This window comes from Phalacrocorax aristotelis, chromosome 6, assembly GCF_949628215.1.
Source record: "Phalacrocorax aristotelis chromosome 6, bGulAri2.1, whole genome shotgun sequence".
NCBI classification, from domain to species: Eukaryota; Metazoa; Chordata; class Aves; order Suliformes; family Phalacrocoracidae; genus Phalacrocorax; species Phalacrocorax aristotelis.
In genome coordinates, this window is record NC_134281.1 from 25,130,234 (window position 1) to 25,156,836 (window position 26,603).

General features: G+C 38.6%; 1 protein-coding gene across 5 annotated transcripts in view; it reads left to right on the top strand.

The window, feature by feature from the left end:
• Positions 1-26,603, top strand: part of IQSEC1 (IQ motif and Sec7 domain ArfGEF 1) — a 196,832-nt gene that overhangs the window by 111,817 nt on the left and 58,412 nt on the right. For 2 of the 5 annotated variants that reach the window (XM_075096693.1, XM_075096694.1), the window contains exon 1: positions 15,719-15,885. The exons of 2 other annotated variants lie outside the window; for them this stretch is intronic. In XM_075096693.1, coding sequence (XP_074952794.1) covers positions 15,821-15,885 — 65 coding nt within the window. In that variant the 5' untranslated portion in view covers positions 15,719-15,820. Of the gene's footprint in view, positions 1-15,718; positions 15,886-16,434; positions 16,580-26,603 lie in introns of those variants that run through there. One more of the 5 variants, XM_075096695.1, reaches the window with a different exon arrangement.

The window sequence follows — 26,603 nt, forward strand, 5'->3', positions numbered from 1 at the left end:
CTCCTGTTTTTTGAACACAACAAATAAAATGCAAGCAGGTTTATGTGACTGTTGTATTGACAGCGTGGCAGAGAGTCTGGGTGACTTCATTCTAATAAATCCACTGAGGTCCAAAAAGAGAGAATGATGCAGAGAAAGCTGTCAAAACATGGCTGCATGCACCAACTAACAGTGTGTACATAAAATAAAAATCACATCTTAAATTCTCTTATTAAAGCAGCAAGAAAAACTTAATTTCAGCATTGTGCTCATTTTTGTCTGGCCTCTTCATTAGAATATGTCTGACCATGCTTTATAGAAATGAGCCAAGATGAGATGCTGTTTTGTGCCTTTGCCTTTCACCCAGAGGGGAACCTTCTAATGGCTTTGGTAAATTGATTAAATTATGTTTTGAATGATACAGACTTAAAACATTCAGTGAATTTCCGGATGCTTCCTGTAGCAGAAGCTAACTTGCTTCAGGCGTTTGTCCCCCATCTGGGATTTTGCCAAACTCGTCTCTGCTAGCAGAGCTATTCAAAGCCCTAACTGTGGTTACCAGACATCCAGAAAGCCTTGTTAGCTAGTATTTATATCTGAATTCTGCAGCTTTTGCTTTCACGTGAAGTCTGGCCCTCTCTACTTCCTTCACAAACACAGAGGGGAATTGCTACCTATAAAAAAGATGCTGTTCTGTCAACCACAACTGTACACATGAGTTAGTATGTTCTAAAAAGCATAAATGCAGAAATATATTCTCCAAAATAAAACTATCTGTGAATTTTTTTTAAATGTTATTGCCTTGCTCTTTACGTTGATATCACATACTTGTAGATGCACTCATGTAATGCTTTATGTAGAATCATCTGTGTGAGGGCATGGGCACGTGGAGCCTTCTAAATCCAGAGCTGAGTATTCTAAGGAAGACTGTATTCTGGATAGAGAAAATCTGACATTAGTCTGAGTAAAGAATGAATCCCTGAGATTTTGTATGGTGATTTACTTGGTACAATAAGATCCATAACAGACCAGAAGTTATTTTTATTTGAAAACTTCACAGAAGTGACTGAAGTTCTTTATTAACTGGTTTAAAATAATTAATCCTTCATTTTTAAAAATTGACTGACAAATGTATGTGCCATTATAATTCCCTGCAGGACCACTGTAGCATTATGCAAAACCATGCACAGCAAATGCAGAAATTTTCACCAGATGTCTGTTCAAAAGTGTATCTTTGACTTACAAGGAGGTAGTAATTTGTGACAGACTGTTCGACTTGTGTTTGGGTGGTGGAGTTAAAAAAAGGAGAGAATGAACTTGAATGGCATATTGCACTGCACAGTAAAATAGCGTTTGAAAATTTTGGAGAAACAATGAATGGTGTTTTTCTTATTAGCATTTATGTTCTGTGGCTCTGCCTGTGAGCAGGATTGAAAGTTGTAGCATCATTACCATTTGACAGAGAAATCTTACTTCTGAGCATCCAGACAGAAGCAGCAATTGCACTAAATTCCAGTTTCTGCATGGAATACTGTTGCAGTGCTTGTGAGGCTAGAATTCAGCACTTTTTATTTTAAACATTTGGGGGTTTTTCACTTTACATATATTTGTTTGCATTGTAGGGAAGGTACATCTAGGTCTGTGAAATGGGCAGGTTTTTGTCAGAGCCCTTATGGTTATGTTTTAGGCAACACGTAGCTGACTGAAGGCCAGCCTGAAGGGGTCACAGTAGCATTGAATATTCTGTCACACTGTGGAAGGCTTCACCTTACTTTAATATTAATGCTGCTTCTTCCTTTCAGCTATTCGAAGCTGCAACTTCCTTTCATCAGTCCTGATGTTGCAAAGTACAGGGAATAACATATGCAAATACTAGCAGTATACATCACCATTTAAATGCTTTCTTCAGGCTTAACAAACAAATGCAACCTCTCAACTCTGTATCATTGAAAGGTAATGGCAGCAGCTTTGAAAAATGGATGCCCAAGAATCATTTATGTTTCCTTTCAGTTTTCTTATAGATGTGGTTGAGGAGTCTTGTCTGTCTGTCGTTTCATCCCATGGCTCAACATAGTACTAAGCAGGTGTTTGTGCAGAAGTGAACAATTGTTGTAGTCTCAGGTTACTCAATCTGTCTTGGGAAAGGCTTGATAGGTGCCATTGGGTGCTTACACAATATGCATTTGGTGGGAGGGGAAGAGTTTTAGGTTGTCTGTCATACTTAGATGATCTTTCCACATCTTTCAAAGTGTACTTTTTTTCTTGTGGATTTCAAACAGAATCCATTTGAAATAAGTCCAGCTCGGAGTGTTTGATTATTTCATTCCTTCTGGCTTATGGGAGAGGTTTCAGAACATTACAAAAAGGGATGTTTTGGGTATTTCACTAGTAGTGAAAGCTGATTTGATAAATAGAAACCCCAAACCATAACAAACACCTTCCTGCTATCAATACTGAAGGTAACTTTCATCCTTAATAGCTGGACTGTGCTTGTAAGTAGACATTTAATATAAAATAAATGTAAGGAAACAACAGCAACTAAAGATATTAGGGTAGACTCTGCTGGCTTTATAAGCAAGATCAAAGCAAAATGAATCATCTCATTTATATTTAGCCCAGGTAAATATTTTGTCTACAATATGCAGGAAGAGAACCATGTGAATAAGATGCATCTTTGCTGCCAGTTTTAAGTTAAAGATCTGTCGTGCATCTGAAAATTACTTGTTGAAATTCATGGTGATGGGTAACAAAAGACTGAAGTGATATAGGAGAAAAATTACCAAAATGATTGTAAAGCAAGAAACTGATAGAGTTTGGACCCATTAAACTACTTTTGCACTTATTTTTGTAAACTTTCTTGTAGTCATCTACCTATAAAAAAACTAGAGGATTTTGTTGTCAGTTGAGAGTATCTGAAGGTTGTTCTGAAAACAATACAGAGTAGCAAGGTTAAGAATTTTTAATTTCTCTGATTATTTTTTTTTGGTAGAAGAAAAATAACATTTCTTTAAATCAAGTATGACTGGATTTCTTGAAATTAAATTGTAAACTGATTGAGCAATACTTTACATTTCAATTACTTTGCAGTTCATAATTTAAACGAAAGATGGCATAATATCCAAGCTGAAGATCCAACCAAGTAATTGTAAAAGGTTTCTAACACTACTTTTTGATCTAGTTATCTTCATTTTTCTTCTGTCTCTAGGAAGACAAGACTCTTTGTAGACTTAAATACCACTTTTTTAGTTGATAACTAAACATATAAGTGCTTATCCTGCACTTTTTCTCCTTTTTAGTGAGGTTGCAAACAGGAATAATCATTTCATTACACACGTACAGGAATAACGTGGCTTTAAGTACACACTTGCATTGTAGTACCCCTGTGTACTCCTCAGGTTATGTGTGAATATGTCAGAAGCCAGGCTGCTAGGTCAATAGGTTATTTTTGTGTTACAGATTTTAGGCCCAAAGCAACAGTCGGCTCACAGTGAAAGTAATGTTTTTGATAGTATAAATTGTATTATAAATGTCTGTCTGGGATTATAGACATGGATTACAGAGGTCTGGTCCCTGTACATCACTGCTTGTGATATTCTCAAACATTGCTGAAGAATTAGGACACAGTAGCTGTCATCTCAGTCTCAGGTTTCCACCAAAAATAAAATTTATTCTCGTGTTTGTTCAAGGACAGAGTATATGTAATATCTGAAAACAGATTTGCCAACTAAGTGTCAGATTGTGCCACATCCTTGGTTTCACCCATTTTGGTTCCCCTGTCAGCGTGCTGTAGTCTCCTGTGAATATGCATAGCGCGTTTTGCACCTTAAGCTTAGCTTTAAATTTGATTTAGGGCAGGAGTTCAAATCAGTCCATAAAATATTGTTCATACTAGAAACCTTCCGAGGACTCTAGATGGCTGCCAGTCTGTGAAATAGCTTATTTAATCTTCGTCTTGTACCTTTAGTACCTGTCAAGCTCATTAGATCAGAAAGCTGTGGTCAGGTTTCCATAGAACAACACTGGCTGAAATTGCATTGTGCCCATCTTCTCTTATCCTGCTATGTCTGCCATAGCTGATACCAGCTGTATGTAACTACCATGCTCTGCCTCAATTACCACAGTCTCATCAACAAAATAAAATGTTTCTTGTAATTTAGTTTTCTGGATTCTTGACAAACAAAGGCTTGTGCATACCAAGACAGATTCTACCCTAGAGAAGGAAGAAATCTCTCTAGTCTTTTAACATGAAAGGATACAAATTGATTAAGTTGCCAGTGCTCTTGCAGTCCTGTGAGTTGAGCTGAGGAGGAGGAGAAATTGGAGTTCCTTTGAGTCCAGAGTATGTTTTCTCCATATTAATGAGATAAATAACATTGATATAAACTAGTTCACTGAATAATCTTACAGTCAGTGCCAAAGATCACCCTTTTACAATGTGTTCTTCATCTCTTTTATTGCCTCAGGGTCATTTTTATTTGCTAAATTGCTGCAATTTGTAGCATGGGCATCCGGATTAGAGGGGGGAAAGGAGATTTTATGGTGGTAAAGAAAATGAATTTGCATTTGAAATTGCTTCCTGTTTCTAATCTCCAGATTGGTTAGCAGCTTTCCCTAAGAGACCTGGGGGTGGTTCCTACTGTAAATTAACTGTTTGCATTTGAAAGGGTACCTACCCTTAACCATACAATGTAGTTAATTAACATAATGGATTTTAATTTTCTTTTTGTCTAAGTTTTAGATGAGACTTAATTTATTAAATGTTTTGTGTGACAGGGCAAGAAGTCAATCAAAAGTTAAAAGTGCCTTCAGTAATGTAGTTTATTGCAAAATAACCTTTTTTGTTATGCATCATATGTGCTTTCTTTTGCCATTTTTGCCTTTTGAAGGCAATGATTTAAAATATGCTTTGATTTATGGTATAGGTCCCTTATTACTCACCTTGTGGGGCAAGTGGTGGTTGGTATTCTGTGGAAATTTTCCTTCAGAGAGGTTGAGGGCTGTAAAAGGAAGGTGGGTTGTGGGCACGCTGCCCTGTCTGGCACACAGTGGTATGTGCTGTTCAGTTGAAACAATTCTCTTCTTCCTTTAGCGACTACTGGCTTATTTCATGCAAAGTTGGGGGGGGCGGGAGGGCATGGCGTAATCTTTCTTTTTTATCTAGAAACAAGGACTGCAGTAGCAATTTTAAAAGATGAAAACTTAGCACCCTGATACCTTCCTACTATCTCTTTAGTCAGTGTACGGTTATGCCAAAATACAGTCCTTGTACAAGGCATCAGCTTCAGGAGTTACGTATTTCCAAAAGGAAACATAATATATCCTGTTCATCTGTGAACAAATATGTACCATGTATAGTCATATGCATATTGTTTCTTTTGCTGGTCTTTGCTAATGGTGCCTTACAGGGGTTTAAGGCAAATCCCATATAAGCGTTTTAAAGAGAGGCCTGTGTTGCAGGGGCTGCTTTGTGGGCATTCCCTGTGGAACTAACAGTGGGGACATGTGTTTCTTCTTTCACATAACATATTAGCAAATGTAAATAGTCTTCTGCACTGAAGAGTTTTGAAGAGGAATTTTCCTGGTCCTTTTTTACCTTAACATACCTGTATAGGTCAGTATTATAAAGAAGGTAATTTGAAGGTATGCGTTCGGCAATATAGTGGTAGCTACGTGTCTGTGTTCTATACTGGCATGCTCAGCGTGACAGGCGAAGGGAGAAATCCGTGAATGAGCATAATAGAACAAATGTTCACATCTCCTTATGCTTTAATTTATCACTCTGTAGTAATAAATAATCTGCCTGTAAATCCCTGATGCATTGCATCTAAAATCCAGTACTATCATTCAGATTTGGTATTTTCTCATTGTTTCTTCTCTCTTGATTCATAAAGCCTAGAAAGGTAAAGTAATGTTATCCTACTCTTCCATGTCTTGCCTCTTTGTTTTCAAGTTTAGAGAGAGGTATAGAGCAGATGTATTTTCAGGTATCTGAATTCAGGGCTGGCTGGGAGCTGCATGGTGGCAGTGGGCAGGACAGTGAGCATAGGCTGCTGTGCCTTGTCACAGCTCTGCTCTGATCAAAGCTTAGGCAGGGGCTGGCACGTTTGCACTCAGAGGACAGGCAGGGGTGGCCCCTCTCCTGTGAAAGTGGCCGGTGCTGCCCAGCCTTTTTTCTGAGAGTTAATCGTGTTCCCTGAAGAGGACACTGAAATGTGCTGTGCTGCTCTCCAGGCTCCAGTGCAGGAAACTGCGGAACAAACATATTCCCTTTTTTTAATGCTCTTCATTCCATGTTAGTGCGAAGCGTTTTTCTGAGGTGTTTATTGGTTCCTCTCCTGTTTTTTGTTTACTTTATATCTGGCTCAAAACGCCATTCAAAGTTTCTATTAGCTATAAAGGTTACCATGGAAAAAGTCAATATTTGTTTGCATAATTTATGCTAGGATCTACTTTTTATGGTTACTGAAACTACTCCACGACTGAAGTCAATTAGTGGAGGCTCAGACTTTGTTACCACACACAGTGGTATTGTCAATGCCACAGCTGTTTCCTGTGTTACATATATATATACAGTGGCCTTAGTACAGTACCTCGTTTTGCTATGTGATCATTGCAGGGGAACGTGGTTTTGTTGTTTTTCCATAGTGATCACCTTTTGCATTATACATAAAAATGTAAGCATGCAGCCTTTGCTGGATTTTGTGGAAAGGGACTCTACAGTGCCAGCACAGTCGCTTGTGGTATCAGCCTAAGGATGTGCAACTGCCAAAAAGAAGTGCCGTGTCTGTAAATATTTCTGCATTTGAGTCAAGTTGTCTTGTCTGAGTGATACAGTGCATCCCCATGCTGACGCATTTGACAAAATGTGAGTGTAGGTAAATATCCTTCCTGAATTAAAAATTGTTGTATTACACACTCATGCTCTAGTACAGAAGCCATGAAAATATTTTCATAAAATACCGTTAAATCTAATATTATTAGGTTGATAAGAAGACCTTCCTTATAACCTCCTTCTTACTCATTTGTTTAAATATGGAGTCAGTAAAGAAGTGATTTCTTTACCTTAAAATTGGATCTTGGTCTTTTTTTTAATTTATATAGGGGACATTTCAGTGATGCTTGTCATGTTATTAACAGTTTAAACTTAGTGGTTGCTATCAAAATAAACAACTGTAACACAATCTGAGCTTCAAGTAGAAAAATTCCTGGGTTTAGAATGGTGCTTGCAGAAAGGCAACTCGTGGAAAGTATGTACTTATACAGGGTGTGGACTGTACACAATTTCTCAATGTGGCACATTACACTAAGGCAGATGTCATGAATGCTGACAGAAAGGCAGTTCTGTATAGAACAGAAATTAGCAACATTCAGATACTTACTTCAATACTAACTAGTAATTACTTTTATAAGCTTTCAGTCACTGTTTGTGGGGTTTGTTATTGTTTCACATTTTTGCTCAAAGAAGCACAATTCTGTATTTTCCAGAATTAGAAAATATTAGTAAAGCCATATGAAAATCAGTCATGTATTTTTTGCTTAAGCGTGTGCACAAAACCCAATATGCACACACAAGCTCACTTCTTGTACTAAATGTGTGAATCATTCAGACGGGGGGAGGGATTAAATACCAAGCAAACAAAACTATGTTTTCCTGTGGATTGAGAGCTTTTGAGATGTTGATGACATGAAGTATAACTAAGCATTGTTAATCTTGTCTGTTTGTTAATCCCAAAGAAATGCTTCTCATAGAAAGCATGTTATTACTGCCATAAAATGAAAGCAGAAAAAGAGAGGAGACTGTGAGGAACCTTACAGTATAGCATATTTTTAAAGGATGGTTCAGTTTCAGTTGGTTTACACAGGGTGTTTCAAGAGCGTTAATAAACAGTGTATTAGCTGCCTGCATTATATGTATCATCTCAATATTCGTGTTCTGTCCAACTTCATTTAAAGCTCTTTTATTCAGTGACAAGTTTGCTAAATACTGCATAGGGGGTATACAGAGCTCTGGATCTTCCGGTGGCAGTGGATTTTACGTATGGCTTTTTAACAGTGGTACTTTGTAACATTAAAAAGTTCCAAATCATAATAACTTTTCCATTTTAGTCCCATTTTGAGACAACATCTAGAGGAAAAGAACAAAAGTGAACGTTTGCATTGCTTTTCTCTTGCACCTTAAGTACATACTCAGTGGGTCTTACTGATACCGATTGCTACTCAGTGTGCAACTTTGACAAATGTCTCTGCCCTATATAAGGTGAAACATCCCAAACTGACCTGCCAAACCCCACTTTGTTTCAAAACTGTTCATGTGATCACATCAACATGACCACACGTGCCTGCAAGGGGGGTGGAGAAGGTAAAGCCGCTTCTTTCCGTGGCAGTACTAGCTTAATCTGATGACAAATCTGCACTGTTTCTCTAGTAAAGGAAAATTACTTAGTTACTTTTTCAGTCTTAGTTATAATAAAGTCTGGAAGGGCTCATGGCTTCAGCTTTCCCTCTGTGATGCCTGCTGTTCTAGAGCACCAGGATATATTTCTTACATCCTGAGTTTCTCAGTCTTGAGTCACATGGGCTTGGTACCTACCAACCTTGCTTGGTAGTGGCACCGAACATGCAGCCAGCAAAATCCTGGAACCCGGTGAGTTGGTGTTGCAGACACTTAGTTGTACCCTAAGCTGAGGGAACTCTGGATTCACTAGAGAACATGGCACTCCAAGTGAGGAAAATGAAGGAGCTACTTTTGTACATATTTTACTCTTCAGAGACAAAAGACTATTATATGTATAATTGGTATCAGCAAACTCTTAATTGCAGTCACCTTGTATCTGCGGTACAGAGTCCTGACTTTATTGCCCCCAGGAATGCAGATTAAAAGTTTCCCTTTCCCTTTCAGTCTATTTTGATTTACAGTTTCTGGCAATAATAGAGTGGCCTTGGCTTATAGATGAACTTTCTAAAGGGGCTGTCTGGCTCCTTGTCAGCCTCTGTACTTTCTTTGGGGGACTTCCAAGCATCCGCTATCCTTCTGTCCATGGATTTGTGAGAAGAAAGTGTTTTCTCTTGAAGAACAACTGTGCAGTGCTGATTGACCTAGATTGCAGCTTCTGCTTCTCAGGTACAGTTTCACTGCTGGGGTAAGTCATGGCAACATCGATGACTGCTGAAAGCCCCCTGCTAAATTCTTTTTTGAAGGGAGGTTACTTGGTATTTGCAGAGAACAAATTGTTCTACATGCTTATGGATCTGTCAGAAGAAATTTTAAATATCTTGGTAATGTTACAATGAAATGTAGTTATCTAGTAACTGACAAACTTTGTGGAAAACCAAAACTGTGTCTTGTGAGCGGCAGTATAGGGAGCATAGGCAGAACCAGAGAGGATGAAAAGATCAGCTCAGAAGCAGCATGACCAGTGTTCCAGCATTCTCTGAGAGAAATACCTAAATACCATACTAAATAAAAGCTCTGCCTAATGTTATTTTTTCCGATGTTGTTCCTGTGGATGTACATAGTCAGTGTTGTAGTGCACCTAGTAATGTAGTTTGCAATAGCTCTCTGTACAAGTGAGGGTTTGTAGTATCAACTATTGACTTTGGGGGACACATCAGGTCAGAGTACTGACAGCAGACAACTTTGGGTCAGGAATCCTGGCTGCTGGTCTGACTGCGATCTAATCCTCTTTATGCCTTGTTTTTCTGATTGCTAAGACTTTGTATACGTGTTTTAAAACTTGCTATAGTTTATAGGGTTACCTGGTTTGCGTGCTTCCACACTGGATAAATCAGTGTTTCTTAACATTTTGAAACATTGTTATCATTGTGGAATTTCCTTTTTTTTGTTCCAAAATCGGGCTCCTTATTCAAATGTTTTTGCCAGGGCTAGAACTGGAACTGAGGAGAGAGCTTGCTGCAGAGCACAGCGTTTCACTGGCAGGGTTTGTTTTGAGGGGCTAATGACAGACCCTTTTCTCCCTCTGTAGAGCAAAGTATCTTGTTTTATGGGAGAAGGTAAAGAGGCAGAGGGTGTAATCTATTTCACTTTTAGTCCTCCCACTGATCTGCGAGGTGACTGTGAAAAGTTATTCTAATTTTCCTCTGCTATGGTTTATACTCTGTGCTTTGATATTCCCATCCTTAACATGGGATAATGCTACTTTATGTTTTGTAAAGGTGGGGTGTTTTGAGATAGGTACTTGAAAAGCACAGGTTTGAGTATACAAACCCTTGAAGTCAGTGAAGATTTCCTTTGCCTTAAATAGGCTTCGGATCTGTTCTTAGAAGAACAAGATGACTACAAAGATTCATTGTTTTGCCTACTCCCTAGCAACGGACAACATAAAGCCTTTTCCCAGATCTGTTTATTTAAAGGCTTTGCAAGGTCAGTTTAAAAAATGAACTGAAGTTCTAGCTATTGTTTTAGTGCCAAGTTTTGTATATCAGCATTAAAAAAACATAAGTGAACTAGTATGCAGCCATAGGAAATGAAGAAATGTATATGAGAGAAGATACGAAATCTGTTTTGGAGGGACACAGAACTGGGATAAGTATAGTAGTGTGTTAGCTTTTAAAGAATTTCCTGGCATATTTGAGGATTCCTATGTAATATCAGGTCATGTGGGAAAATTATCACAATATACTATGTTTTATACACTTAGAGAATCAATTGCTGTTTACTGATCATTCTCATCATGCACCAAAAGAGAATATTGTGAAAGAGCATTGTGCTGTATGTCCCTGAAACTGATATAACCCAATATTTTTTTAAAGAACACTTAGTTTTTGTTAGGTATACAGGTAAGCATGGGTGGAGGGGGAGAGCATGAGAAGCAGAGAATTCATCGTGGGAGGGAGGAAGTAGAGGATCTGTATGAGGTAGCGTTTCTTTTTTTTCAAGGGATGAATTGGATTAATATCCACTCAAAGCCCACTGTGAGAGGAATAACATGTATTTTGACCTGTGTATGCATTTTATTGTACAATGCTGCATGGCTGTATTTATACTCTGCAGGAAGAAAACTACTCCCTAGTATTTTTTTATTTTTCTGGGAAACTCTTCGCTTTTATTCAAACAAAATGCAAGATGAATGCCCATTTCAGCCTTTTAGATCTTGGAAATAATGGTGTATTAAATGTGATTAAGTTGGGAATTACCCTTCAGCAGGGTCATAATTACTGTGGATTTAGATGGCATGTTATACAAATTGCTGCATGCTCATAATTACAAATTGAGTTTGTTGTACTCTGGGGGTTTATAAACTTTATCTTAGCTATTAACATATTAAATAACAGTGATTTATGTGAATTACTGGATAAACGAAAATTTCAATGTTGTGCTTAATCTAAGGTTTAATAATATTTCTGTATTAGAAATAAAATACTGTTAGCTTTAGCAAGGAAGACTGAATAGTCTATAACATTCACTACTGAGATACAGTTAAACGTGATAATGGTAACAGAATTGGAGCCGCTTTTGTAAGCTTGTCAGTAGTAGTTGCTGGTCACACTGAAAACTACAGTGGTACACAGTGAATTAACTAGCAAGTTGTCAGAAATAAGCTCTTCCCATGGTCAGCCAGCCCGCTTGCTTCAGAATCATCTACCTCCAACTTCTGAACAAATCTAGTGAGTAATTTTATAGTTTGAAATCTTTTACTTCCTCTTGCATGGAGATTTCCTAGTTCCTTATTTTTTTCTGAAATCAAGTTGATTTTTTTTTTTAATGAAGCAAAGGTAAGTTTGTGTTGTACTGTTAGTTGTGCTCCACCAAATGGCTGGGAATAGGGATACCAATATATGAAAAATTACTTTCCTATCTCCTTACCCTGCACTACATATTTCTACGGTATCTTGGTGGCAGCTCTAATGCTAGCTAGATGTCAAAACAGCAGTGGGAGAACAACAGAGTATATAGCCTCTCTATGTCCTGTTGGGTCTGCCAAAGGTTCCTATGCAAAGTGCAGATAAATAAGGTGGGATGGAGGGCCCTGTTGGCTCTGCATTGTTAGAGGAGCCTCTCCTGCCCTTCTCTTCTAAGGCCTGAAACATCACCTCTGTATGTTTGGCACGGAGCATAGAGACTGCACCTATGTAGCCAGGATAGCAAAAATACCTAGCTACGTGCCACCAGAAATGTTCCTAAAAAGTCAAGCCTAGATGTTTATGAAAAATTACTGACAGTTACCTGAGTCAGAATGGATTATGGTTACTGTTACTTGCAGAAGACAGGATTGTGTGCTACAGGTTATGAATCAAAGAACATGGTTTTGGAATGTTGAAACATAAACAAAAAAATCCCTCCAAAAATAATTACATCAGGCTGTCTTGACTCGGAAACCACAATGCCGTCTGCGTAGTGCAGCAAGAATTTGTTTCTCTGTGTTTAATTTCCCCTGTTGGAATACATGTGAGAACTTAAATATGTAGATGATTTTGGCAATTAATCCCTACTTTAGGTTTTAAAGACTGTTACTAAAACAAGAAGTGATATAATGAAAACTTTGTAGCAGAATGGTTGAAACAAAACTGAGAATTTGGGATTCTTAACGTTGAGGGGTGGGGAAAACTGTAACGGTTATCCACGGAGTATTTGAAACGGGATGTGTCAGTATTGCTTGGTTGTTTGCTTATCTAGTGTGTTCATTTGTATCTGTCAAAGGACGATTCTGTGTGAAGTGGGTTCAGAAAAGCACATTGTTCAGAAAATTCTGTGTCTGCTTTTTAGGTCAGAGCTTCTCAGCCGCCCTTTCCAGCACATATCCTTCTTCACAGCCCACGCTAAAACTGTCTGGACTTGGTTTCTCCTTTGGAAAGAAGTTTCCATTTAGCAGTTGACTTTTGTGGACCACTTATACCTGCTTTGGATTTGTCTCTGTTTATAAGTAGACATGAAGCTTGATGCAGGAGGGCATTGAGTTCAGGACCAGAAAAACGTGGGATTGTTGTCGCGTCTCTCTATCCCAGAATGTCAAAGACTTCTGTAGGGAAGAGGCTGACTGGATAACCATTAGAGGTTGAAAGAAGGCATTGCGTTAGTCTCTGGTTATAGACCTGCAGTGACATTACTATCAAAACAGTCAGTGTTGGTGTGTCATTCCTTAACGTATTTGAGTTTCACTGAGAGCTAGTTAAACCTGGCTTATTGGAATCTATGCCTAACGCTTCCTTAGGAAACAATACAAAAGGCACACTCGATCCAAATGGTTAACTGGGGTTTAAGTTGCCTTGATTCTTTTTATTATCCAGATGTGATCTGTTCTCATGGTGTGTATTGTAAATAAGAGGTATTTTGTATATACAGCACAAGGGCACAGCTCTTGTGCTCTTTCTTGTATCTGATTTGTTTGAGTAACATTTTTAGCTTCCCACTAAACTTCTGAGTTTCCCCAAACTACAGAGATCAGACAGTGCTGCTTTTATGTGCTGGAATATTTCCATTTCTAAAAAGTACAGTGCAAATTGCTCTGTCCTGCAGAGTAAAAACTGCAATAAATACTGTGCAAACTGTTATGAACGGACCCTTTAGTGGTAAACTTAGCAACTGCCCCCACCCCAATCTACTCTCCAAGAATGGTTCATGTTTTCTTAGCTTCCCCTCTCCAGCACCGTGGCATCTAATTGAAGACAAGGAGTGTCTGTGGTTAGACAGTTTGCCCAGCTTACATAGACATGATGCTTATTTTCATGAAGGGAAACTTAATTTGGAAAGCAAGTCGTTGTGGTGGTCCCATGAAACAGGAAACCCCAAAGTTAAAACTTGCCTTGCTTTTTTGCGTTATTACAGGATGTTGATCGTATGGACCTTACTACTTTTGAAACACTAATTTAGTTGTACCTATAGGTAGCACTATTTATCTACTGGGTTTATGGTGCAATGTCAGATGTTCTTTTGACGTGTACAGCTAAAATTGCTGTAGGAATAGTCTACCACAGAAATTATGGCTTAGCAAGTATTCCTCAAAATTATATGTGGTTTAGATCAGCAGAGGAACTCAGACTGCATTTTGAACAGAAGCAGACAGTTGATAAGGTGATGTTGCCTGGGGACAAGGAGTTCTGGAACTGGCTGACTCTTCAGTTCTTCAGCAGTCAGGTTAACCTTCAAGATATGCTGCAAACCCTTCTCTTTTCTAGGCTTTGGGGGAGGAAGACTAGGAAAGTGTCATGAAACATAAGCATTTTTGTTAAAATGTGTGTAAAATGTTATTGTGTGTGAGAAAATTATATAATTTCAATGTTCTCATTTGCAGGTGTGTGGTTTCTACATAAAAGGTGTATATATAAATTAAAGCACCTTTTACAGTATTCTAGGAGATGAGATGGTTTTCATTTATGAATTACTAAGTTACAATTAACTCTGTTTAGACTTGATTTTTTGCAATACTTTAATCACTGCATGGTGAATCTGCCTGAAAAAAAAAAAAATAGGAAGGATTTCTATTCATGTGCCAAGTACTGTGATGATGAAATTCAGTTGCTGGTGGTCTTTTAAAATTCTCGTGAGGAATTCTAGCTTTCCAGAACTAGCTTTACTATTGCGCTGCTGTGTGTTTGGAGGAAGTGGAGGTTTCTTTCCATTCCAATTTACAAATGCTGTGACAACACTGAGGACATGATACAGCAAAATTCACAAACTTTTTAGGTCAGGTTTCAGTGGAGCAACAAAGGATAGTAATTACAATCTTTTTTGAATTATTAATTTTTATCCAAAATTCTGATTCTGATGGAGTTTTTAAAATAATAAATCAGCCACTCTTTCCAAAATTGTTCTCCTGTCACCAGGCCTCCACAGTACCTAATGTATTATTATGTCATGCGCGTTTGCTTTCTGCATGTTCACATTCTGCCTTGCAATCATGAACCTCCAACCATCTCATACTAGGGTAACGCATATAAAAACAATGTTTTATGGAAAGTAAATAGGACTTGGATTATTGTAGTAGTATTCAGGACAACAACAGGGAAGTTCACATGCTGCGGTTTTGAATGTGTGTGGTGTTGACAGAAGTGCTCAATTTCCTCACCTGGTTATGTGCTTGGGAATAAGTGTAGGGAGAAACAGTTGGAATAGTTGCTGCCAGTACAGCTGCTGCAATTGCCTCAAGTCAGGGTTGTTTGTTGAGTTTGGTTTTTTTGTGTTTTGTTTGGTTTTTTTTTTTTTAATTTATTTGAAGAAGCTGAATTGTTTCTTCACATTCTTATTCTGGTGCATCTGAAATATTTTAGCTTTGCTATTTCGTGTTGCTCTTTCTACGGCCATCTCTGGTAGTTTAACGTGGCTGCCAGAAGCCTTCAACAAAATGCAGCTCACCCTTTATGAGAGGGAGTTTATATCCCTCTCACAGACACCCCTAGTGTCTATGTATACTTTTTAACTTAAAATAATTTAAGAGGTAACTGAAATTATTTTTTTTTCAAGCAGAATCAAAAACACTTGGACGCTCCTTGACCAATATAAAAAGAAAATCCTGAATCCTGACCTGCGCCTTTGCTCTGAAGGCATCTATTTTAAAAGTCCCCAGCATCTGTTTTAAAACTTCACCCTTGCTGCCGAGGGAGTTCCCCGGGAGAGGTGGTCTGTTGTGCGTCCTGGAGCCAGGCACTTTACATGTAATTAATAGGGTTCTGGTATTAATTAGGCACGGTGCGGGCCGTGATGAGAGGAGACCGGCCGCCGCGCGCGCCGCGGCCGTTGGTGCCTCGCGTTCCCCGGGAAACCATACTCCGCGCGTGCGCGCGCGTCGCCCCCTCCCGCCAGCGATCTGAGGGGAGCGGGCGGGGCGGCCTGAGGGGCGGCTATGGTGGCGGCGCCGAGCTCCCCGCCTGCGACTTCGGCCCAGCCATGTGGTGCCTGCACTGCAGCTCGGAAAGGACCCAGTCCCTGCTGGAGCTGGAGCTTGACAGCTGGTAAGCCCTGCCGGGGGTTTGGGAAGGGGGGGCAATCCCCGGGCGCCCTCCCGGCCCTGCGCGGTGGGAGCGCCGTCCTGTCACACAAAGAACTCCGCTCCCTCGCTGCCTGGCTTCGCCGGTAGCGGTTGCGGGAAGCTGTAATTGAGGGAAGCCGGGTGGAGCGGCAGCCCAGAGTCGCTCCTAGGTGGGGGCGGGGGTGGGGGGCGGCTTGCCGCCGGGGTCACCCCCTTTGTCTCTGGGGCGCTGCGAAGTTCGCAGCGATCGCGAAGGCGATCCGCAGCCGCCGGCGGCTTTCTGGCGATCGCGTTGTTGAGGAGCTTACGTCCTGGTTCGGGGTCGGGGGGGCAAGAACTGCAGTGCCTTCTGGTTTGTAAGGACGGTAAGTTTGCAATCGTTCAAACGTGGTATCGAAAGTGGACCCGTGCATCTATGGTCGCCGGTCAGTGGCAGGGTGCTCTTAGGCTGTGATATGAGCCAGCGTGTGCGTTGTCGCTGAGATATATGCATGGGTGTACACAAGCATGAAAAACACTTATTTTCATTGAGTTTGATACAGTGCAAGAAATCACATGACTGGCGTCAAACAAGTGGCGAGTTCTGCTTCAGAAAGCTCTGGTACATACTGTTCTCTGTGTCCGAAATCGAGCGGGGAGACCAGGAGACCTGGCGTTGTAGCTGTCAGCGTGGGAAGGTGCGTTAAACTTGGTGACGCTGCTTAGAGTATGTTATCACTTGCGACTCGTGCCCTCAGCCCACAAAAATGAAAGTGTAGTTCAAAGGCCTTTAAAGTAGGGATAGTGAATAACTGATGCAAGAAAAATAGAAAATGGGATATGTCATGGTAATATGTACAGTCTCTGTTATGATGTTGTTAACTACTAAAATAATATGTGGCAAAATGACAAAAACATGGTACTCTAGCTCTATATAAGCAGCTCATACACTATATAAGCTGGTTAAAAACTAGATGCAGAAACTAGTGTTTCTTGTGCAACATTGCGTGTAGATTATGATAGACTAAAATAGTTATCCTGGCAAGTGCACTTGCGAAATTCTGACGCATCGTGAAAGTTTATTCCATCAAATAATTTGATGAAATTTTGAGCTAATTGACTGTTAAAGAAATACTCGATTTAAATAAAGATAGGCAACATCTTAAATTGGGTGTGTGGAAAAATATAAAAGGAGGAAGTTACTACATTCAGTGTAACTACATATGAACGTAACAGTGTCGTTTCTGGAAAAGAAGGGAAAATCTTTTTTGATAAAGAAAAATGTTTTATAGTACAGTTTAGTCACCCTCTTAATGATCCTTAAGCCCACTTTTACCCTTATGGAAAATAATAAAGTTGAGCTTGTACATTTCCTGTGTGGAGCTGGTAACCTTTGCCTAAGTGATATTACATTTACATGGTTTGCTGCAAAACGTAATTTGTAAATGTTACTTTAGTGACAGATTTGCCTGTATTCACACAGTTCTATTCTGCTATTCAGTTATTGTTTCAGATTTTTTTCTTCCATTTGCACATGCTATGCACTTCCTTTCAGTTAAACTTGATTATTCTGCCTGATGTGTTAAAATAGGAATTGCTGAGTACTTAGTTTGGGTCGTTGTATTTAACTGTCTCGATTTTTATGGCAGATACCCATCACATAAACCCAGAATTCATTACATCTAACTAGTGCTTTGGGAGAACTTTAGCCCTGCTGAATGAAATGACCAATTTCCCCTTTTACTTCTACTTTTGTACCAGATATCTTTTGTTGTTGTGATGTCCTGTTCTAGTTCCTGAAATTCCATATACTGAGAGTACTGTTATATAGTAGTCAGCTGGGGATTTTTTTCTTAGTTGAACAGATGCCCAGTGTTGGGGTTTCATTTGTGAAGTCAACTATCATATGGGGTTTTTTCCCTATTTCTACTGATCTGAAATAATTCACAGAATCACAGGTTGGAAGGGACCTCAGGGATCATCTAGTCCAACCTTTCTAGGAAGAGCAATTTATTGTCTTAAAAGAGGACTGCAGTACAATACCTGGAGCTAACCAGTGAAAACTATAGCACTCAGCGTATCAACAGCATTTAGTTGTTTCTTTGCCCCTCTAGAAGCTCTCTGGGAATCCTGGTGCAGTTAATAAACAATTTGCAATTCAGTTTCATTGAATAATTTACAACTTGCAGGTAACATCTCAAATGATTCATTTTTTCACCTGAAAAGTACAAATACCAAGTTGAACAGTAGCTCTGATTTGTTGTTCTTGTTACAAATCTGTATTGGAAGGTTGCTAGGAGTTGACACTGAGTTACTGCTGGGCAAGCAGCCCTTCTCTGTTGGAGAAGGTATCTTTACTAGCAGTTGGCAGGGTGTTCCTCTTGAGAATTGGGAAGTGACTTCTTAGGAGAGCCAGCCCTGTGGCCTTACATGTTTTTTCTTGCCCCGTGACCATTTCGTGTTTGCAAATGAAAATTCTCCAAAGAGAATTGCATTTCTATCATGGCTATGGAAAATATTCCTCCAAATATTTAGTCTTCATGAGAGTACTCTTTAATCAAATGGAAGACGAGATTGTTTCATGCCTTTGAGGGTCTAGAAGTTAGGTGCTAGGACTTCATATGGAAGAACTACTTTGAAACAACACTCTACTTGTATACTGATCATGTTTTCTGAAGTATGAAGATGACAATTCAAGGATCAAACTTTCTGAGGAGGAAGATCTCATAATTGCATAACTGATTAGCACACTTATGTGATTGATTATCCTTACAAACTGTATTTGCCCTGAACACCTATAAGAAGTAGCTGTGCATTGTAAAAGCTGGCCTAAAAGTAGACAGTCCTCTGTTGGTGGATGCAAGATGTCATCCTAAACCAAATCCAACGCTTGTGGAGATGCTGCCTGTAGGTATTTAACAGCTCACATATGTCAGTTGTGCTTCTTGATGTTTAACACCACTGATACTCAGACTTCAGGCATCTCTAGCAGAACATTAGGAAACAGAGTGCTAAAAGTGAGATACTGCTTTCCTAGTAAAACCTGTCCTTTTACCTACTGTGTAGGGCTCCAATTGAAATTCAAGGCACTGCATTGCCTTAACTTTATAGCCTCAGCTGTGAGACACTCAGTGAGTAAAACTGGATTTAGCCTGCTATCAGGGCGGCTTTATTTTGGAAATATAAATGCCGTAAAGATGTCCTAGAAATTATCCACTAGGCCTTCATAGAATCTCAAGACCCAGACTAACACACCCTCTTCATTGTAAACCCGTGTAGCTTCTAGTTTCTGCCCGATTCTGACAGGTGCGAAGGAGTGGTTCAAGTTACTGTATTTTTGAATATTGTGAAGGCACACAATTTGAGGAGAAAAAATCCCACTTTGTTGCTTTGAGTATTATGATACATGAACATAGATTAACTGGGTTGTTTTGTCTGTTGTGCTGCTTCATTGCAAGGATTTACAGTAATTTATAAAGGACACAAAGGATTCAATTTTCTTGCTCTTTCAGCGTAGACATAGTTCTTTTTCTGTCAGAATCTGTGGCAATTTTATCATTCATTTCAGAGCCAGGCATATTTTAATCATAGTAGCTGTCAATCAATTATTGCTTTTTATGTTTATTTAATAACAGAACTGCGGGAGACCTCAGTAACTAGTAATCAAGATGGAGCCCCGATTGCTCTATTTGTTACATTAAATATAAGAGGATGTGCCCTTAACCCAGGCACAGCCTGATCAACAACTGGAATTATGAAGAGATGAATCTGGGGTTTGGGAAGAAAGTGTGTTGGCGCATTGTTTTTGTTAACTGTGCTTTGTTTAGATGTTATTTATGTCTAAACAGAGTATGGGCCACAATCCAAATTCATATTCCCAATTTTGTTTCTTTATTTCTGTTGTCTAACTGGACTATGTTGTTATAAGAGCAGAATCAGGCCCTGGATTTGGAAGCTCATTTTTAGCACCCTGTACATTGTCACTTTATGTCAAAACGTGTAAATACAGATTTTGTTTAGTTCATGCATCTTTGTTATGCAAAAATAGTTACTGATCATGGGCTTTTAGCAAGACTTGTTAATCAAAAATATTTTAGCTATAGCTTTTCTTGTTCCTTTCAGGAATTAATTTGAATTTTATTTGGAGGAAGGATGATTCTAGTTAGGGTACAGACAGAGATGGCAAGTTTACTGCACTGCTGTGATTTGACTCCAGGTTTCCAGAGAAGAACAGATGCTGCTTTAATCCACTGTAGCACAAAGAACTAGTATTACGTTAAAGGAGGCTGGAAATTGAGCTAAATAAATCTTCTTTTCTTTCCTTACAATAGACAAAATACTAGAAACATTTTCATAAAATTATTTTAAAGACTTCTTTAATAAAAATAAAGAAGCCAAGTTTTGATATGATCAAAAATCAAACCCTTTTGTCCCTGTGGTAGAGGCAGAAAATTAGAATGATGGCTTCGATAGCCTTTAATAATACAGGAAATTGATGTAGTGTGTCTGTTAATCGGATTCTTTCAGTAGCTAAGTGTTATCCAAGTTAAACTTGTGCTTCAAAACAAAGGATCCAATTCCCTGCTGCATTATGTTGTGCAAGCACAAACAAAATGCAACAGTTATGATTTAACTTCCTTTTATACAAGTGGCTGCATACAGAGCAGGGCAATAGAAAAAGAACCCTAAGCTTGTTTTGAGGGGTACTTGCATTGTTTGTTCCAGAAAATTTGTCACTCCTAAAGTTCACCAGATTAACAAGAATGGCTGTGTCATGAGTTTAAATGTTTTGGTAAGAAGAGAGGAAAAGAAAACTAACTTCCTTCTGTTTGTTGATATATATGTGACCTTCAGGTCATCGTTACGCAGTGTGAGGGAAGCAAGGATGCAAACCTAATGGATTTTCTGTTGCAGGGTATGTTTACGGCCAGTCCTAAAACTGCACTACAGGAAAGTTCACAATTTGACTTTAATTTAGTTTTTCACTCCCCACCTTTATAGTTCAATGGACCAAACTCAATCTCAGATCACAGAGTTAAGTACAGCAGTGGCTATGGGCATTGTAGCTTAGACAGCTGTATGTTGGACTGTATTTATCTTGAGTATAATGTATTCTTTTTTAGTGTAGCCTACAGCCATAACGATTATAGCTGTGATCCTTTCAGTTTTCATGAGTCAAGTCAGGGTAGGCTGTGTCAGTACTTGCACAGAACTCCAAGGAAAAAAATCTTAGGGAAGGAATGGATGATTTGGTTGGAAGCACTCCTGCCTTTAAAGGTAATACCAAAGACAGAGTATCCCTCATCGTTTGGGGAGGCTGTGCTGGGGAAGTTATCATTCAAATGAGATGGACAACAGTGCTTCTGATCCAGCTGCAGTTCCTGTGTCTAATAGTACATGTAAAAGAACAGGCCTGTATCAATCCCTGACTTTCTGGTCCTGTTTCAGCTTAACAATAGCTTTTCTCTCAATCTAGCGTCCTTCTACACTTTCAGTTGGGAGTAAAGCTTTATCTCTGTTTTTTCTTAGATTTCTGCTTTATTGTAATGTGCTGTGAAACAGCTGTTGAATTTCCATTCTAGAGTGTCTGAGTTGATTCTTATGCTTTGAAGTTAACGCCATTTCACAGGATGTTGAATGTTAAATAATATTTTAGATTTTAGAAAGCCAGACAGCTCATTATTGTTGTTTATATATTCTTTTCCTAGATTTTATTCTGTGAGCCTTGTTTAGAAGTTACCAATGATGTGGAGCACTTAGTAGAACCTAGTTTCAAGGAGGAGCTGATTCTAATGCTTCAAGTTCGGGTAGAATGGGACTTTACGGCTAGGAGTTTCCTATTAGTGCTAGTAGTTAATGCTTTGTGAAATTGAGAGAGAACAGAGGATTGCCTAGCATTTATTAGAAATTGTCTCAAATGGTGACAACCTCTTGCAATCTTGGATCCTTTTTTCTTATTCAAAGGTGATTAAGATGTTTTTGATTAGGTTAGCCTAGAAGGAAAGGTTCGGGTTTTTCTGTGCTGCCACAGTGCACTGTGTGACACAAGATTATTGCTGGCTGTCTTTGGTTGATGTTTTCAAAATCTGTCTTTGCACAGTATTTCATTTTCTGTTCTTAAAATGGTGACTCTTATCAGGAATTGGACTTCTACTGTTGTCCTAAAAGATAATTTTCCATTATGGAAAGATCTACGAATTAAGTTGTGGTAAAGAGCATATAAATTCTAAAAATTATCCAAGTTCTGTATTTTAGACCCAATGTAGTTTTATGGTTGATCAGCCCCATGTGCAGGCCCCAGCTAAGGGAAGCTGTAACAGCGTAAGTCAGTGTAGATTGTCAACGTGCCTGGGGAGCAAGAGTTGCAGAGCCATACTAGGCGTCTGTATGCTGCATGGAAATCAAGCTGCTACACACTGCAGCTACAATTACTCTCATCCTGTGCACATGTAGGAAATCCTCTATTTTTAGGTACTGATTGGAAGTAGCTAATAAATTTATCTAGAACATAAAGCTGGTCTTAAAATTTGGTAATAGATAAGCTTTGTAAGGAGAAAGTTCTTGGATTATCATAAGCTTTGAAATAGCATTTATAGGTTTCCAAGACCTGTGTTCTTTTTTATTGTGATGAGTGAGGTGGGTCAGAAGTCCTACTGAAAGCCTACATTTAATTACTTACTAACAGAGAAAGAACTATAAAATATATAGACTCAGTATAATGGAGAGGAAATGCAAGAGGAAGGAAGTTTGTGAATGAGAAAAAGCATCTGTCAGCTCTTCAACTGATTTAGAACAAACAAGACCTCAGAAGATTGCTTACAACCTCTAAGAGTGAAGATTTATACACTGTAAGACACAGAATATCTTTCTGAGTATGCCTGCAAACATCTTCTGTATTTGAACACATTGCCTTGAATCTAATAAACATCTAAAACATTTTCTTTTCCACTAAACTCCATACTTCCAACAAAAGTTCTCTTACCATTTTATTTCCTTAAACATGTTTTGTACACTTTGATATAAACCTTGGGTGTGCTGCAGAGGATAAAAATCTCACTTTTATGAGGATGCCTGTGACTAAAGACTGGTTAGCAGTGATTCTGTTCCAGTAAGTTACAACACAGACCTCTCTCAGTGTGTGCAGAATACTTGAGGTCCTTTCCTGTTCTCACTAACTCGGTGGCAACAGTCTGAATTTCACAAAAAGCAGGAACAAGGGTTCTATGTTCTCATACATTTTCTTTCCTAGCTGGTGAGGGTTTCCCATGCCTGTTTGTGTTTATGCATATCGAAATGACATTGTGTTCTACCTCAGAGAAAACGAGTAGGGTTTCTTTGTCTTTTGTTATGGAGTTTTTGGGGTTTTTTTTCAGACTTGGCACAACACAGTTGGCAGTCAAAACACAGGGTTTGTGCAGTGTTTAAGATTAAATACTTTGTTGTTTTTATGTACTTCTAGATTCAGTTCTCTGATCAGACTTCTAACAGTCCAGCCTTCTTTAAGATTGGCTTTAATAAGTACCTTGCTGTATAACCTTATGAGGTTTATCTGTAACTTCAGAGAAAAGTCAACCAACCACTCAAAGTTGAACAATACCTTTCTGGTTTTTAGAAGTGGGAGAACTTTAGCCAACTACTTCTTAAGTCCAAGTGAGAGAACAAAGTATTTTATGTTTTATCAGCAACATTGTTCTAAACCACACCTCATTAGATAATAACAATATATCATTAACTAATTGAAATAGAATCCCCTGGTCATTTTAAATAGGTCTTTTTGTATACATTCACTTGCTACTACTTAAGTGAAATACGGCCTAAATGAATACAGTCATGATGTGATCTGTGACTTTACCTGATACAGTGTCCAATACAAAAAGATGCATTTGGTGTCATTTCTGCTGCGTGGACTCCATGCACGTTTTTTGGTTTATGATGACTCTTAATTTCCCTCTGCACAGGCACAAAGACTTAGTTGAAGGGAAAGGCTGGCCTACTCAGAAATTGTTCCTAGTTCGCTGTACTACATTTTATTTGTAATTATTTTGAATAGTAAAGGGGCAAAACCTTAAAATTAGTCAAATGATAGGCTTTATCAAGTACATTTGATCTAAAATGAGAATATAGATTTGTTCTACATATGCAATTTCAATGCCTGAAACATTTTACTTACTCCGTAAACAGGGTTTCATTAAGGATCTTTAAACGAATTCATGTTTATATGATATACAGTATATAAGAGAGGAAAGAAGAGTATTATCCACCAAGGACTGAATGGGGATAGGAAACTAGTATTTAGTCTCTTACAGAACCTAATTACCAGTAAGGCAGTTTCTCAGCAGTGCCATCCTGTATTACCTCTCCCACTGGTGGGCTTCACACAGCAGCTGAAGCCACAACAGAGGTGAAATACAAGAATGGCTGGTATAGAATGCCAAGGATTTTTGCATTATATCAAATGCTGCTTCAGCTGTGCGTGCAATTCAGTTTTTTCTCAGCTGCTACATATTCCTTTTCAAAATTAGTGTCGTATAAAGGTCATGTCAAGATATAAATGGTAGAAGGTGTATTAATATCTTAAGTGTGTCATATGTAGTATCGATATACTAAATAAGAGGATTCCAGTTGCTGAATGCTATATCTGAATAAATAATAAATAGTTGAGGACAAACTCTACCACAGCTGCATTGAGAAACGCCATAGATTTCTGAAGCTTATCCTATTGTGTAAGAGTTTACATAGGAGGAATAGGACAAAGTCTGCAGTGGTAGGTAGAGCTTCACAGATTTTGTAAATGGTCAGATATCACAGTTGCACTTAAAAACTTTTAGCTTCAATCACTGTAAGAAGGTAAGCATCCTTTTGAAGCATATGTGGCATTTTCTAATGTTGATATGTTTTATGCTGACACATCAAAAGAATGAGCTGACCATAAAAAGCCCTCTAAAAGTTGGGCTGATAAATTTGAGAACTCTTCCTCCAGCCACAAGCCTCAGATTATTATCATAGGCATCTTTTTAATAATACTTTAACCATTTTTTAGTTTGACACATGGAATTACGGTCATTGCTTAATAAACGTATGCTGGGTGATGATTAACACAGATTAGCAGAGAATGACGTTGTCTGTCTTTACCTGAGATAGAAGCTAACATTTATAAGCTGTACTCAAGTTCTGGTGATGCTGTCAGTCTCCTTTGTTATTTTCCAGCTGCTAAATAATGAAAAAAAAAAAAACAACTTTGCCTTTAGCAGATAGGCTTCATAAGGCGTTAAATACGTACTGAGTGAGCGTCGGTTGGTTCGTTTGACCCTTCTGTAGAAAATACTTATGTCTGCTAACCAGTATGCTGCTACTGCTTGATGTAGACAAAGGTGATGTGTGAGGTGTTTAACCTTCCTTCTCCTGCTTGGAAGCTGAAGATAATCTCAAGTAAGCTCTTTTCAAGTGGATATCCTTAGTTTTTATATCTATTATAAAAGTTCCCTAAAATGGAGAAGTTGGGTAGCTTTTTGTTTGGTTCTGTTTTCATCTTGCTTGTGTGCATCTCCATTTCAGTAGAGACAGTTCACTAATTCCTACATTCTGTTCTGGTGTGGAGAAAATAATTTCTCATCTTTATTCCCCTGTTCTCCGCTACTACTAACAGCATGTAAGAGTCGGGGTCAAAATGTCTTTTTTTTTTTTAAATTTTATTAATGGTTTTTATGGGGATATTTAGTGAGAATTAAAACCTGGTAGTGTCCAAGTGTGTAGATGTTGGGGTTTTTCTGTAATTTTGAATCCAGGACTTGGGCCAGAGAGCAAACGAAGGTTTGCAGTGCGCGTAGCGGTGCTTGCTTGTGGAACTCTGGTTGTTCTGTCAGTGGTCATCAGACTGTGTTTTAACTTCAGCTGGTGGTTATTGGCAGTCTATTACACAGAACATTACAGAATGAAGCAGTTGCTTTGTTAGTGTTCATTTCTGACACATATGCAAATTTTGTCTGGATTTTTCTTGCAATGATATTTAACTTCAGTAAGATGAATTACCTGGGACATTACTTTGATGTGCATTCAAAGGTTTCATTTGTTTTTAACAGAAACAGCTGAATTGAGAGTGCATTCTAAGTAAAACAAGTTGATCAATATTTCTTTTCTGGATCAAAGCTTTTGTCAGTGCCTGTGAATGCTGTTGTCCATCATAATGGCTTTGAACTTTTGACAGTGTGTATTTGAAGGTAGATTGGTTTGTTAATGTTATTGCCTTTATTGGATTTGGGGATTTGTATAACTTCTTAATATAATTGACTTTTGTTTACTAGACAGTACAAAACAGACGTGGCAATAAGAACTAGATTCTAATCTGTTGCAAATTGTACTAGTAATATACTTCTCAAATGTTCTCACTCCATTGGGGAATATTGTAATGGGGGGGAGAGAGAAAAAAGAAAAATGCTGAAGAGGCTGGCTTGTATGAACTACATATGGCTAGTTTTGCATTTCAAGAGCTTACATTAAGAACATTTTGTGGAGAGTAATTTGAGATAATACAATGCATACATCAGAGCTTTAATTAAATACACCTCCTAGTTTTATAGCAGAAGGCACCACAGGTACTGAAATGTAAGCCAACTTTGAAGCTGTAGTGTGTACCCTTGTGTCAAATGAATGCTTATATTCAGATTAAGTTGTGTATAGGGTGACATAGTTTTAGTTAGTGATGTTATGTTTGTAATTGTCATT